Source organism: Argiope bruennichi, chromosome 11, assembly GCF_947563725.1.
Source record: "Argiope bruennichi chromosome 11, qqArgBrue1.1, whole genome shotgun sequence".
NCBI lineage: Eukaryota > Metazoa > Arthropoda > Arachnida > Araneae > Araneidae > Argiope > Argiope bruennichi.
In genome coordinates this window covers 42650423-42665074 of record NC_079161.1, presented here as the reverse complement: position 1 = coordinate 42665074, position 14652 = coordinate 42650423, and the positions used below count along the sequence as shown (strand labels likewise).

The 14652-nt window shown below is 29.2% G+C and overlaps 1 protein-coding gene across 1 annotated transcript in view; it reads left to right on the top strand.

Annotated features, from left to right (window-relative positions):
- The window catches only part of LOC129957562 (cell adhesion molecule Dscam2-like), a 670734-nt gene extending 659669 nt beyond the window's left edge, over positions 1-11065 (top strand). The window contains exons 23-26 of the mRNA XM_056069925.1: positions 3939-4043; positions 7475-7536; positions 9934-10009; positions 10849-11065. Of these exons, the coding sequence (XP_055925900.1) occupies positions 3939-4043; positions 7475-7536; positions 9934-10009; positions 10849-10961 (356 nt within the window). The 3' untranslated portion in view covers positions 10962-11065. The remainder of the gene's footprint in view (positions 1-3938; positions 4044-7474; positions 7537-9933; positions 10010-10848) is intronic.
- Positions 11066-14652: the final 3587 nt, after the last annotated feature.

Genomic DNA, 14652 nt, shown 5'->3' with positions numbered 1-14652 from the left:
GCCAAATAACTCACCAAGGATGGCAAGAAAGACTCAGTAAAAAAGACTAAATTCCCGCCAAGGATTAATATTTCGTGACTATTGCACGCCAATGCTATGTAAGGCGTTTTCTGTCATGGTAAGTTTATTAGAGAATATGCAAGACAGTTTTGTGGAGACTTTTCCGCTGCTATTTAATTGTAACATTTCGGCTTTCAAGGAATAACAGCCTGTTTTGCTAAATATGTATCCCTTTATTCAATCATTAACAGCTTTTCAGCCAGCGTCCTGCCCTAGGGGTAGCGTGTCTTCCCCGTGATCTAGGCGTTCCGGGTTCGAGTCTTGGTTCGGGCATGGTTGTTCTCTTCCTTGTGTTCTCTCTGTGAGGTGCGTGAATGAACACCCCTGTAAAAAGGGGTTGTGCAAGCGAGTGTGTGTGTGCTATCTTCTTTTGAGCAGGAAGTCAGACTTCTGCCCTCGGGTGCTCAGGGGTCTTTACCCTCAGAAGCTACTGTGCAAAAATTTGGCTTAAAATAGTCACACACACATACATAAAAAAAACTTTTCACTTGATCGTTTCCAATATAACTTCTCTTATTAGTTCAAAAAGAGATGTTATTCAAATATAAAAAAAAAACAAATTAATTTAATTTTGTAACTCAAACGCACAAATATTGAAATCTCATCAAATAACTTAATATTATAACTTTTAACTTATTTTAACGAAATGACACAAAATGACAGTTTTGAGATTTTCTCCTCTATTCACAATGAAACCAGCTATTGAAGTAAACCGTTATCTGTTCAAATCTTACTGCCTTGAATCTTGTTGACAATTCTTAATTTCTTATTCCCACAGAATGTAATGACAGTTTAACCTAAGATCCCATTGTTCATCTCTCTTACACATTTACTACTCAGACACAGAAATACGTGTGTGATTACTTCCCAAACATCAACGCTGCTCATAAAACTTCGCAGTTAGATAATTCTACAATCCTTCGCAGGCTCAATTATTACACTTTTCGCCAGTTTTCATACAAAATTTGAAACAAATCTCTCAGCATTTCAAGCTCGAACGAGAGAACCCAGTCTCGTTTGAAAGCATTTGCATAGACCCCACTTACTCTAATGAAATAATTGAATTTAAATAAACAGAATTGCTAATTAGATGTTACTTTATCGGGTTTTCAGCTGCTTTGCTGTTAAAATTAGCAAATTAATTTGCATTTAAATTAGCCTGAGAAGGCGACATAAGTGTAGTTTCAATTGCTGGGTTTAATTTGTAAGATCAGTTTATCTTTCAGCATAATGTGTTTACTGGTAGAGGGTTAATTTAATTGGAAGGGCACTTGCTGCATTAGTTTAATGAATAACCATTCATTTGAATATATAAAAGTGGTGGTATTCTACCATTTGTTATCTTCTTGCAAGCCTTTTAGAGAATCTTCAAAACAAATTTTTTCTATTAAAAACTCTCAACCTAAACACTATGCACAAATGGAATTAGAAATTTTCCCACCACCATAAATATAATGATCAGTTCTCTTAAATGAAAAATAAACTTAATAAAAGCCACATAAACCATATTCTTAATAAAAGTCATATAAACCAACATTCTTAATAAAAATCACATAAACCATGTTCTTAATAAAAATCACACAAACTAACATTCTTAGTAAAAACCTACATAAACCAACATTATTAATGAAAGTCTCATAAATCGCCATTAATAAAAATTACATAAACCAACATTCTTAGTAGAAATCACATAAACCAACATTCTTAGTATAAATCACATAAACCAACATTCTTAGTATAAATCACATAAACCAACATTCTTAGTATAAATCACATAAACCAACATTCTTAGTAGAAATCACATAAACCAACATTCTTAGTAGAAAAAAAAATCACATAAACCAACATTTTTAGTAGAAAAAATCACATAAACCAACATTCTTAATGAAAATCACATCAACTACCATTCTTAATAAAAATCATACAAACCAACATTTTTAATAAAAATCGCTTAAACTAACATTCTTAATAAAAATCATAAAAAACAACATTAAATAACAGATACAAAAATTCAAGAAACATCCACTTTTCATATCCAATGTTTCATATCAAAGCAATCTTTTTTGAAAATGCACATATTTCTTAAATTCTAGTTTATTCCCTTCGCCATAGCTGTAAGTGTGTTGTGTATAAAAATAATTGAAACATGTGCAATAGAATGTTTTGCTTTTTGTTGCAATTTTCACTATTTTTTACCCAAATCCACCCATTTTACAGAATCTCGATTGGTACAGAATTTCCTGATCAATATTTTTCATTATCTGCAAACACACTGATCCAGAAAATGAACTGAAATAACTCATTAAAGGGATTTTTCAAAAATCTGTCCCTGTAGGTAGACAGATACCTTAATTCAGTAATAAAGAAACCCTTGTTGTAGTGGGAGTACTCACGTTTTATAGCATCATGTTTTATTGTAAAATGATTTATTTCTATCTGACTGATATCTTCGTTAAGTTTGTAGAAGAATTTTGAGACACCCTGTATAATAGAAACGTGTATTAGTAATTGGAAAGTACAAAGACTAGATTGGGAATGTTTTGGAAAAGAAAGGTGAGATTATTTATACTGTTGAATCAACCCTAAATGGCAAAGTTCGCTGTAGCTTTTTAAATAATATATATATATATATATATATATATATATAATATTTGAAATGATTATCCATTATTATACATGTTCTGCTGAGATATGTGATATCTATATTGTTTGATTCATACGTTTTAGGATATATTACGTGACATCTATTTTGTTTTATTCACATGTTTTATGGCATAATATGTGACATCCATATTGTTTTATTCATGTGTTTTATGACATTATTTGACATCTCTATAGCTTTATCCATGTGTTTGATGATATTACGTGACATCTATATTGATTTATTCATGTGTTTTATGACATTACGTGGCATCTATATTGTTTTATTCATATGTTTCATGACATATTATGCGACATCTATATTGTTTTATTCAGAAATTTTATGACATATTACGTGACATCTATATTGTTTTATTCATATGTTTTTGACATATTATGTGACATCTATATTGTTTTATTGAGAAGTATTATGACATATTACGTGATATCTATATTGTTTTATTCATATGTTTTATGACACATTATGTTACATATGTGTCGCATGTTTTATGAATCTTCTCGCATCAGGTTTCATATTCTTACATCGTATTAGGTAAATTAGTGACGCCAGTATTAAATAAATGAATAGAAGTAGGAATCATTTATGTGTTAAATTACTTACTAAATTTCAACTTCACACTGAGGCTGCAGCTATTCAGACGTGCTTAAAATTATATATATATATTTGTTTCAAATGTGAATCTCTTTTTCTAAAAAAATCATCTATTATATTGTTTTAAATGAATTAACTAATTTATTATATATATATATATATATATATATATATTCGAATGGAAAATAGCACAATTTCAAAGAAGTCTATTAGTTACTTACATATAAACATCTTCAGTGAAAAGTCAATTTACCTTTGGAATAATTACGTATAATGTACGAGATGAAAAAGATTTGACGTAGCAAAAATCATAAAACAATCTATATTTAGAGGATTTTTATTTACCATATGCCTGCGGTAACAAATAGACTCACGATGTTTAATTGCAGTTTTTAATAAATAAATCCAAAGACCATATAAACCATTATTACGATCATGGGTTACCTATCAAACGCAAAATTCAATCGATAATACAATAATAAATATATATTACCCATGAAAAATATAATAATTTAAATCTTTCATAAACAAACTGTGACTTTAAAACACAATAGATGTTTTTAAAATGCCTAATGAACTCTTTTAAAAATTCTGGGGAAAAAAATCAAACTTTTTTTTTTTTCAGATTATGAAATGCGAAAGCCATGTGGAGACTCCCTGATGATGAGCGATCTTGGTAAACAAGTCACGGAAAAGTCCTCGAAAACATCTCATTATTCTTACCCATCAAGTAATTTTCAAACCCTGTTTATCTTTTCCACTAATGACGATGCATGGGCCTAGACAAAAAAAAAAAAAAAAAAAAAAAAAAAATGCAGCTTCATTTTAAAAGCATTATGAAATATTTTTGTTGAATACTTTTATTTTGTTCTGTTTCAGTTGTGAAGAAACGTGATCAGTGTGAAATTCACCATTTCGATTAATTTAATTAAAAATATAATTAAATTTTCTTAAAAATAATAGATATAAAACAAACATTTGACATAAATTCAAAGTTCTCTTTTATTTCCTTACATTTGATGTTACCTGATGTATGATCTGATAAGATAACCTACGGCATATTTCACAAAATCCAAAAAATATTTAAAACATCATTTTTTTAAAAAAAGTTTTAAATTAAATTTTTTTATCTTAGAGATTATAACATGATAACGGTTCAAATTCGACACCTTATCTAACTTCATTAATATTATTATTACTATCCATTATATATTTATACATAAAAATATCATTATTATTGTCTGGAATATAAATCCAATAACTAAAACATTAAAAAGTATTGTCGAAAAATATATTTATATGATATTTTTAAAAATTCATTAAAATTAGAAAAGAAAAAAAAACGATCATTTAATAAAATTAGAAAAGATTATTCATTAAATAGAAAAGAGTATTTAATAAAATTAGAAAAAATTATTCATTAAAATTAGAAAAGAGTATTCATTAAAAATTTTTAATCTATTAAAATTAAAGTGAAAATTGTATGATAAAAGATTAGCATTAATATCAATAAAAAAATCAATTTTTTAAAACTTGATTTGATTTCGTTTAACAATAATTGCCTTAAATTATTAAAGTTAATATAAACGTTAATAAAATTTATATTATTAACGTTTAACTTATATTACTAAGCATTAATAATATAAGTTTATATCGTATAATAAAACTTATATTATTAAACGTTATATTATTAATGTTTTATCCTAAATTTCAACTTATTTAGGAAAAAACGCTACCATTTTGTTCATTTTTAATTAAAATATAATTTAAACTTCAAAAAACTTTTTTAGACAGTATCTGCAACTCAAAAAAAATAATGATCTATTAAATTGGTTGTTTATGGTCCAACATCTGCTCTATGGAGCGCTTTGAACAATTATTTCAACACCGATGAGACAAGATTCAATTTTTATATAGGATTCAACTAATATGCAGTATCACGATGAAAAATCGAAAAAAGTAAAATAATTAATTATTTAGAAAAACAAAAAAGTATGAAAGAGCCACAAAATAATATATTTTATTAATGGTTTTAACATTTTTTAAACTCTTTTCTCCAATTTTGTCATAATAAAATTACCATAATCTTTCTACAGAAAAATGGTTAAGAAATAGAAATTCTCAGGCTCTAAGTTAAATCTTTCAAGTTAAATCTAATTATTATTTTAATGAATTTCGAAAGTTAAAATAAAATACCGAAGCTCCTCAAAAAGTTGTAATACAAGTTCAAATATTTTTTTTTCAATACTGATTAAAAAATAGAATATCAGAACCCTCTTATGTAATCTGGGATTCGGATTACTATATGCAAATATGGAAAAATTAGGAATTTAAAATTAATTTTTTCTCAAATATTTTTAATATTAAATCCAAATTAAAGATTCCTTAAAATATGAGCTTCTTACATATAATTAAAAAGCCAGGATATATAATTTAAATTCGAAAAAAAAATCGTACTTTTTTTTTTCAGTCCGAGGCAGACAGTCGAAATTTGTAATTTTACTCTCTGCTGTGGAATTTTTTTTCTTTCATTTTAATTAAATGTGAATCTTAATTTACAAAAAAAAAACTATTATCCTCAATTGAGATCAAATATTCAGCAAACTATCGTATTTCTACTTAAGAGAATACGACAAATGATTTGACTTCTGGTCCTGTTTTAGATTACATACGATAGTTTAAAAAAATTTAGATTACTTTTGATTAAAACATTTTAAATTTATAATTTTTTTTTAATTTTACATGGCTATTTTCCAGATTTTTTTTTTAATCAGAAAACATATTTTCTTTTAGGTAAATTCAAGTCTTTATTTAAAAGCAAAAAATTATCGTCCTACCTTATAGAGGAATTTTTATCAAACGATTATTTTTCTATTTAAGTTAAAAACAACAAATGAAAAACAAAATACCTTTAATAAATTGCTTAAAAGCAAAATAATTTTAAAATGAACGAACATTTTCCAAAATTATTATGTTTTTCGAACTCAGGGTGATCTAAAACATTGAGATTTATCAAAATCTTGAGTTCGAATTTTTTGACGTTTACTGTACTTTCTCTGTACTACGTGTACGAGAAAGTAAAAATACTAGATTGGATTAAGCACTAAAAACTGGCCAACGATCACACGATTGTATCATTAAAAATGCTAGATTTGTGCCAAATATCACTATTTCGTAGCTATTTTCGCCAATAATCCGATACTTCCGAACTTACCCAAGATTCAGAATTTTAAACGTGGGAAGTGGGTATCACTTTTATTGAAAAATGGGCGAGAAAGTGTTGGAGAGACCCTTCCCCAGACTAGGGGAGAGACCACTCCCAGACTTTGAGAGGAGTGGTCACCCCAGACCTCCCACTGGTGGTATTCATTGAAGTATGGGACTATGGGGGATATACCCCCTCCATGCTTTCAATTAGTGATTGAAGTTCCTTTTATAGGATTTTATGATTAACAACCATAAATAATCGAGAGTTTGCCATATTTCTTTATGTAGAAGGAAATATTCATAAAATGAGGTTATTATATCCTATCTAATTATAATTGGTAATTTAGGAACTCTTAATTTCATATTAAATAAGTTGATTTCATGATAAATATGTTACTTTCATGTTAAACAGATTTATTTCATAGTAAACATCTTAATTTCATAGTAGATATGTTAATTTTATGTTAAAAAGATTAATCTTATATTAAATATGTTAATTTTATGTTAAAAAGATTAATCTTATATTAAATATGTTAATTTTATGTTAAAAAGATTAATCTTATATTAAATATGTTAATTTTATGTTAAAAAGATTAATCTTATATTAAATATGTTAATTTCATGTTAAATAGAGACACTGCATGTTAAAATATGTCTACATTTTCCAGAAAACAAAGGCGACTATGCTGAGCCATATACTTGCAATATACTTGGAATGCTTAATTTCATATTAAATATGTAGATTTCATGTTAAATATGTTACTTTCATGTTAAACAGATTAATTTCATAGTAAACAGATTAATTTCATAGTAAACATGTTAATTTCATAGTAAATATGTTCATTTCATAGTAGATATGCTAATTTTATGTCAAAAAGATTAATCTTATATTAAATATATAAATTTCATGTTAAATAGAGACACTGCATGTTAAAATATGCCTCCATTTTCCAGAAAACAAAGGTGATTATGCTGAGCCATATACTTGCAATGAATCCCTTCCACCAAGACAACAAGTATGTTTATTGAAATTATTATATGACAGTTTTATAATAAAATATCAATTGTTTGTATTAGTTTTTAGAATTTTTTTTAAAAAATTATGGGATTAATGATTGCTTAATTTTTTGACAAGTGGAAATTTATAAAGTAAATTTGACATTACATTTAAAAAAAATTTCTATAGGCTCTGTTTGAATCATAGAAATCGTATGAACAAAGAAACCATTTCAAGACTGCAAAAGATACTTCCTTTTTATAGCAAGTATGGGAGTATTGTCATAGATATAAAATAGTATCTTCTTACTGCTTTATTTTCTTTCGCATTCTTTATGCTTCACAAAGAAATCAGTGTGATATTTTATTAATTTATTCTTCAAATATCGGAATTTCACAGCATAGATATTATACTAAGGTAGCGAATAAAATAAAAGTTTCAGGTGGCATTTTTTTTTAAAACTCAATTATAATAATAAATGTGTTTAACTTATTTTTAATAAAAACTAAGTTAAATTATTGTTATCAGGATACACATCGCACAAAGCATAAAGATAACGCATGTGCAGATATCATATTATATTGTTACGAATCTGCGATGTTGCTTCTGTGCACAGTTAATTTCACAGTAAGGAAGATATTTTAAAGGCCGCTGAATGAATATGCCAAGTCAATGACTTTCTGACCTTCCCGACAAACCTCATGGCAAAACAAAAATCCCTGAAATTTTAACCATATGTCGATTAGAAGATATGATATCCTTCTAGAAGCTTCTTTTTCCAGTCAATGAAACTATGATAGTCCGTGAAACAAAGCTGTGTCAGTCGATCGAGTCGAGATGCTGTTGATTTCTGCAAATGTTTTTTGTATACTCTTCGCTTGTTTTTTATTTCCTGTGTTTCATGTTTCCTTTTAACCCTTTAAAGGGCCATTTTTTTTCTAGTCATATTATGTTTAAATATTTTTAGACTTGAAATTTGAATAAGAAAATGGATTCAATTAGCTTATTAGATAAATTTAATTTGATTAATTAATTAATTTGGTTAATTAATAATTAAGTAAGAAATCAAGACACATCATTTTGTCTGAGATAAAGAACTGAAGCATCTAAGTTTCTGACTTACTAAAAAGATTTGTCAGAACTTATACCAACCTACAGAATTTCATAGAAAGATTGATAAATTTGGTGGGAAGCATACTTTCCACGGCCCTAGAAAGGGTTAAAATAAAGCTATGATTGAGCCTGTTGTACTTTTAATCGTATATTTAGTAGACTAATTTTTTTCCATGGAAATATGCATTGTATACACATTATTCCGATATCAATATTTTGGAGGAACTGTATTAATATTGTAACATATTTTACTTTTTATTGAAATCAAGTAACCGGATTCTCAACGTTGAAATGATAAGGTCGAATACAGTATGAATCGCTTAAACTCTAAATCATTAAAATGAATATTTAATTGAATTTAATGAAAGTATTAAAAGAGTAACGTCAAAGAAAGATAACACCCTTCAAATGCGAAATTTTGTTTCAAAAGAGTTCCACCTTATTTTCAGTTAAATGCTATAAGAATTATATAACTTCAACATTTTGGTTTTACAATATTAAAAAGCACTGCATTCTTTTTAAAATTTAGATTGTTAAACCGATCTATGTATATTTTAATTAAGATTCGTATAACAAATTCACTAACCTTATTATATATTATGTTTTTTTAATTTTTTTAACTAAAATTATATTCTCCTGAATTTTATAATTTGTAAAATTCTAGAACTTTAAACTATAATTATTGCTATCATTTTTAAAATCATAAATCAACTCCTATATACTAATGCTTTACAGCGCTCTAAATTTATGCCAATAAGAAATTAACTAACAATGTTTATCCTGCTAGTAAGGAAATGTAGGAGGATACACTCGCCAAACAGTAGAATGTTGTTATACAGCGCCAAGAAAGGCCAATTTCCTCCTGGTGTTTGTTTGCACTGTTAAATGACAAAAAGATGCCTATTGAATTTGTAGCGTATTGGCGATGAGTGAGGATAGAACCTGGGACCTTGCGGTTCGCAGCCCAGTAACATGACCTCAATACAAAAGCAATTGCTCGTGTAGCGTAGCTGTTAACTGGCTTATAAGCTTTCACTACAAATTTATATATAATACAGCCACGTCATTTTCATCGTTTAGGCAATATCTGCCAATATCGTTTATCGTTTGTTTTACCATTTCCCTGCCCATAACTATTTTTACATACTCTGAAACTCAAGCTCTGTCTAAAATCTGTTAATATTTTTCTATTAAAAACTGAGACAGGCGATTTTAAAAGTTGTAAGCCAACTCCTGATTAATGAATCATATTTCTTTATCTATAATCGCATGTTTAAAAATTAATTATTGAAAAATTTTCCAGGGCTCAGATGGACTGTTTGCTACTATCAAAAGATGCCCTACAAGGCCTATTTACATGTCAACTTCTTACAAACAAGGTAATATTCATCGAATGAATATCAATAATAACGAATCGTATATTCTCTTGATGTACAGAAAAAATGAATGCTAATATTATGTTAATTATAATGCGTGCTCTCATGCTTATTATTTATATTTAATTTTAAATAAAATGTTTAACTTTTATTTATTTGCATATACTATTTAAAAAAAAACTACGTCCAAAAAAATGAATGATTATAAAATTATGCTTATAAAGCAATGAAATATTACAAAGTTGAGTTTTTTTGGATTCACACACCAGATTCATTGTTTAAAATGGCAGAATAAATAATTTCTTTAGTTCTAAATTATTTGTTTGATTTTTGTTTATTTGTTTTTGTTTTGTTGTTGTTGCTTGCATTTTTTGTTGTTTTTTTTTTGGGGGGGGGGGTGTTGTTTTGTTGTTATTTTTTAAATAATGCATAATTTTTGTAATATTGCGTTTTTTTTTTTTTTTTTTTTTTGTCCAAAATTGGAATGTACAGAATTCTTTATCTCAAAATTATTTTATTTATTTTTAAATTGAAATCAACATTATACCACAAGAGACTTATTATCTTCATCATTGAAATAAATCAAATGAAATAGTTTTAGCCTCCCCCCCCCCCACCTTTTTGTCGTAAAAATATGAAATCTCCCTCTTTCTTTTCAAATTCCCAAATAAACAACCCCAACTTTTTAAAATCTCAGCAAATTTAATTTATTTATTTCAACTTATATCATTTCAAAATGTGTTATTATTCATAAGATTTTAAAGCATCCTATGACTGTATTTACTTATTTAATTCATCATGAAAGTTCATGCATGTGCATAAAAATGATGAAATTTCAACAGGTACAGAAATCAACCAGCAGGCGGCACCCCACAATTCTCCCGGCAATTTGGATTCCAACAACTCCGAAAGATGGCGACACCAATCAAGCAATGGGCACAAACCAATGCGATGACAATGCGTGACGTCACATAGTGATGATTTATCCACTTCATTGTGTACATTGCCATTGAGGGAAACTGTTATTTGAATGTGTAAAACTTCTGCTCACGTGAAGCCCTGCCAAACATTAAATCGTTCTTAAAAATAAAAAAAAAATGTTGTTTATCGTGTATGTATGTTGAAAATAAAATTTCTACACAAAGAAGGCTTCGCGACATTTTTTCTTGATTAATTGTTAATTAGAAAGAAATTTAAAAAACAATAAGCTTACGATCGTGAAATGTATGTATACTTTTCAGTTCTATAAAGGGCATGCATATACTAGAAATGTCTGAAGTCTCTTCATTCATTTCGTAACTCAATTTGAAACAGGTAATTTAATTAATGATCCAATAAAGTTGAAAAATTATTCTTTTCGACAATAATCGATTAACACTTTTTTGTGTCCATTAAAATTTGTTGTCGGTTTTTAATTACAAATTTAATTGAGATGTGCAGTTAAGTTTAGAAACAAATAATATGAATGATATTTCATAGGGTTTGTAAAAATATTCCTTGTTTGTAAAAATGAAATATTGAAGTTTTTACAGATATATATTTTTGACGACAGTATTATCTGCTAGTATAATCTGGGCTTTATTATCAGTTAATTGTTTTATTTAATTAATTTTCGACTTCGCATTAGAGGCACCACCTGGCAGCGAATGAGGAGAAAATTTGATTGCAAAAATTCAAATAAAGATTAAAAAATAGAACATAATTTAAAATAGAAAATCAAAATATTTCTACTTGAAAACAATATTCAGAATATGTTCTTTTTTTCAATATATTTTACAGATATTTATAATCTATAAATGTTCTGTAATCTGTATAAGAATAAATTCAGCAAATGCACGATATATCAAATTTCAATGCATCGATGATCAAAGTTAGTTTTAAGAAGCTGTGGACTTAAATACATTTGAAATCAGTTATGAATCCAAAGCATTAAATATTATTGAAAAAAAGAAGAAAATAAACATCACTCAATCTCGGTTACAGTTAAAAATTACAGTGCAAAGGTCAGAAATTGCGCACTCTCAGAATGAAAAGTTTAAGCAAAATACTTTGAAAAATCCACGTAGCTAACATCTTTCCAGATAATATTAGGGGAAGAAAATTTAATTTTAATTCAACAAGAAATCAAAATTTAGAATTTTGAAAGAATATAACATTCCAGCAAGACTTTTACAGTAAAAATGTACATTTCAGAAAATGAAATAAAAAATAAAAAAAATTTAAGTCCTACTTCGGAAGATAATCACTATTTTTTTTTTATTTCTTGTTTAAGAGAGCAGTATCTTTAAAAGAGGAAACATTGTTACCAACATGTTTGTGGATTGTTTTTTTAGTTGATGTTTGAACCAAAATAAGGGATGCCGGTATAGCCTGATTGGTAGGGCGTTGGATTCGCCTCCCTTGGGCTGCGATTCGAACCCCACCAGCAGAAGACTCCCGGAGTGGGTGGTGGTGGGCACACGTATAAATCTGTCGTGGTCCCAAAATCCTCCATGTCGAGAGTAATACCACTGGGGGTACTGGTTCAGAGATGATCGTTCTCTGATTCAGGTCTAAATTACGATCTGTGGATGAGTGAATGAAATGCATGAGTGAAGTCCCCACCGTAAAAAGGGCTGGACGCGTGAGTAGCTGAGACGTACTCTTGGCCCTAGTTGGCGCTATTGAAAAACAAGAGATGATCTCTCGGCTTAAAATCCCTGATTACCTCAGCGGGCTTGTCTTTGACAAGGACCATTAGAAACAACAACAACAACCAAAATAAAGAAACTTAAGAGCTAAAATTATCTGTAGTGTTTGTAAAAATTATTATTTATATGTCCACAAAGCACTAAGTCTAGTAAAACCGTCTTTGACAAGTAACGCTTCAATAATGAAGCCAATCAATACGTTTAGCATTATTTCCAATGAGCCCATCTTTATCTTCATTTTTCCGCCTCTGTCTCTTGAATTCCTTTATTTGAATCAAAACATGCTTAAATCTTTTTCAGGCATCGATTAATTTTCTCAGATATTTAATTCTTTTGTAAAGTGCAGTTTTATCTTTTTGTATCAAATCAGGAATACAATTTGGCAGAAATATTGTAAAACTAAATTAGGTGACAAAGTTATGAATTCAAAATAATTGGGGTGAGGGTCACATGACAAAAAGGTGATTCATAATCGGCTTTGCAATCTTACTCACAAAAGGAAATGGCGATTTCTTAAATATATAAAAGGACTTTTTCTGGAACTCTTCTTAGAATCTGCATCATTATTTTAACTTCTTCCTATGTATAACCGATCACCCTGCCACTTCTGAACGAAGCAATATCGACAGGATTTGCTACGGCCGACTATTGTCTTTAGCATAACCCGTCCATAACACCTGTCGATGCACAGAACTGTCATCTGTTGTTGTTGTTTCTTATGGCACTTGCAACGGACAAGCCCGCTGTTCGAAGACAGCCGATTTAAGCCTGAAGGGGAGCGTCTCTTGTTTTTATAGTAATGCCAACTAGGGCCAAGAGCACGACTTAGCTACTCACGCATCACTCATTCGCTTGCAGAACCTCTTTTTATAGGAGGGCACATTCACACATCTCGCGGATAGAACAACGGAAGAACAACCATGCCCAAAACGGGACTCGAACCCGGGACGCAGATCACGGGGAAGACCGCTACCCCTATGCCAGGACGCCGACGGACTGTCATCTTCTTCGGGGCTGCTGATCTCCAACCACAATGTGGTCACTCTCTGCCCTTCCTCCTCATCTTCCCGTACACCTATCATCATTATTTTGACTAATATTTCTTAATATTCCATCATAACCGCCAAAACGTGATAGAGAATAGAAAACTTTTTTTTTCTTATACTTTAAAATTACGAGATCTTACATATATTCTGTCAAGACAAATTTTATACAATTTGACACACCAATAAAATTACTTCCATTACCACAAAATAATAATTATCGATCTTCTTACAATAAATCAGAGTAAAAGGTTGGAGAAAGACTTCCAGTCCTGAAATTCTTCCAGTTCTGAATCCTTCCAGTTGCTGAAAGAAATTCAAAATATGCAATTCTGAATACAGAATACACATATATACAAATTCATAGTTTACTATTTGTCTTTTAATTCGAAGTCCCAAAAATGATGACTTAAGTTCAGCACTGATGACACCAGATAATCTTAAAACTCTGAAGGATATGATGTTAACATTTTTTTTTTTTTTTTTTTTTTTTTTTTTTACCAACTGTTTGAAAGTTTCAAAATGTTTGGATTTCTTTTGTTGGTCAACGAAAATTAGAGGAACATTGTGAATTTTGAGGAGATTTTCATAAAGTGGTAGCCTTCTCTTTGTTTAACAGGACGGTAGGTGTAAGGGAAGATGAGGAGGAAGGTCAGAGATTGACCACTCTGAGGCTTCTTTTTCTTCTTGTGTACAGCCGACTACCCAGCCACCAAGGAAAGAAGCAGTATCGATAGGAATTTTTGTGTTCGACTACTGTCTTTATCATAATCCGTCCTTATTACTGGCAAATTCTCCGAACTGGCATCATCTTTGAGGCGGTTGGCCCTTAGTCACTGCTGGTCAATCTCTGGCCCCCCTCCTCCTCTTCCTTTACACTTGTCATCCTCTTTCACGGGCAATAGGTCAACAT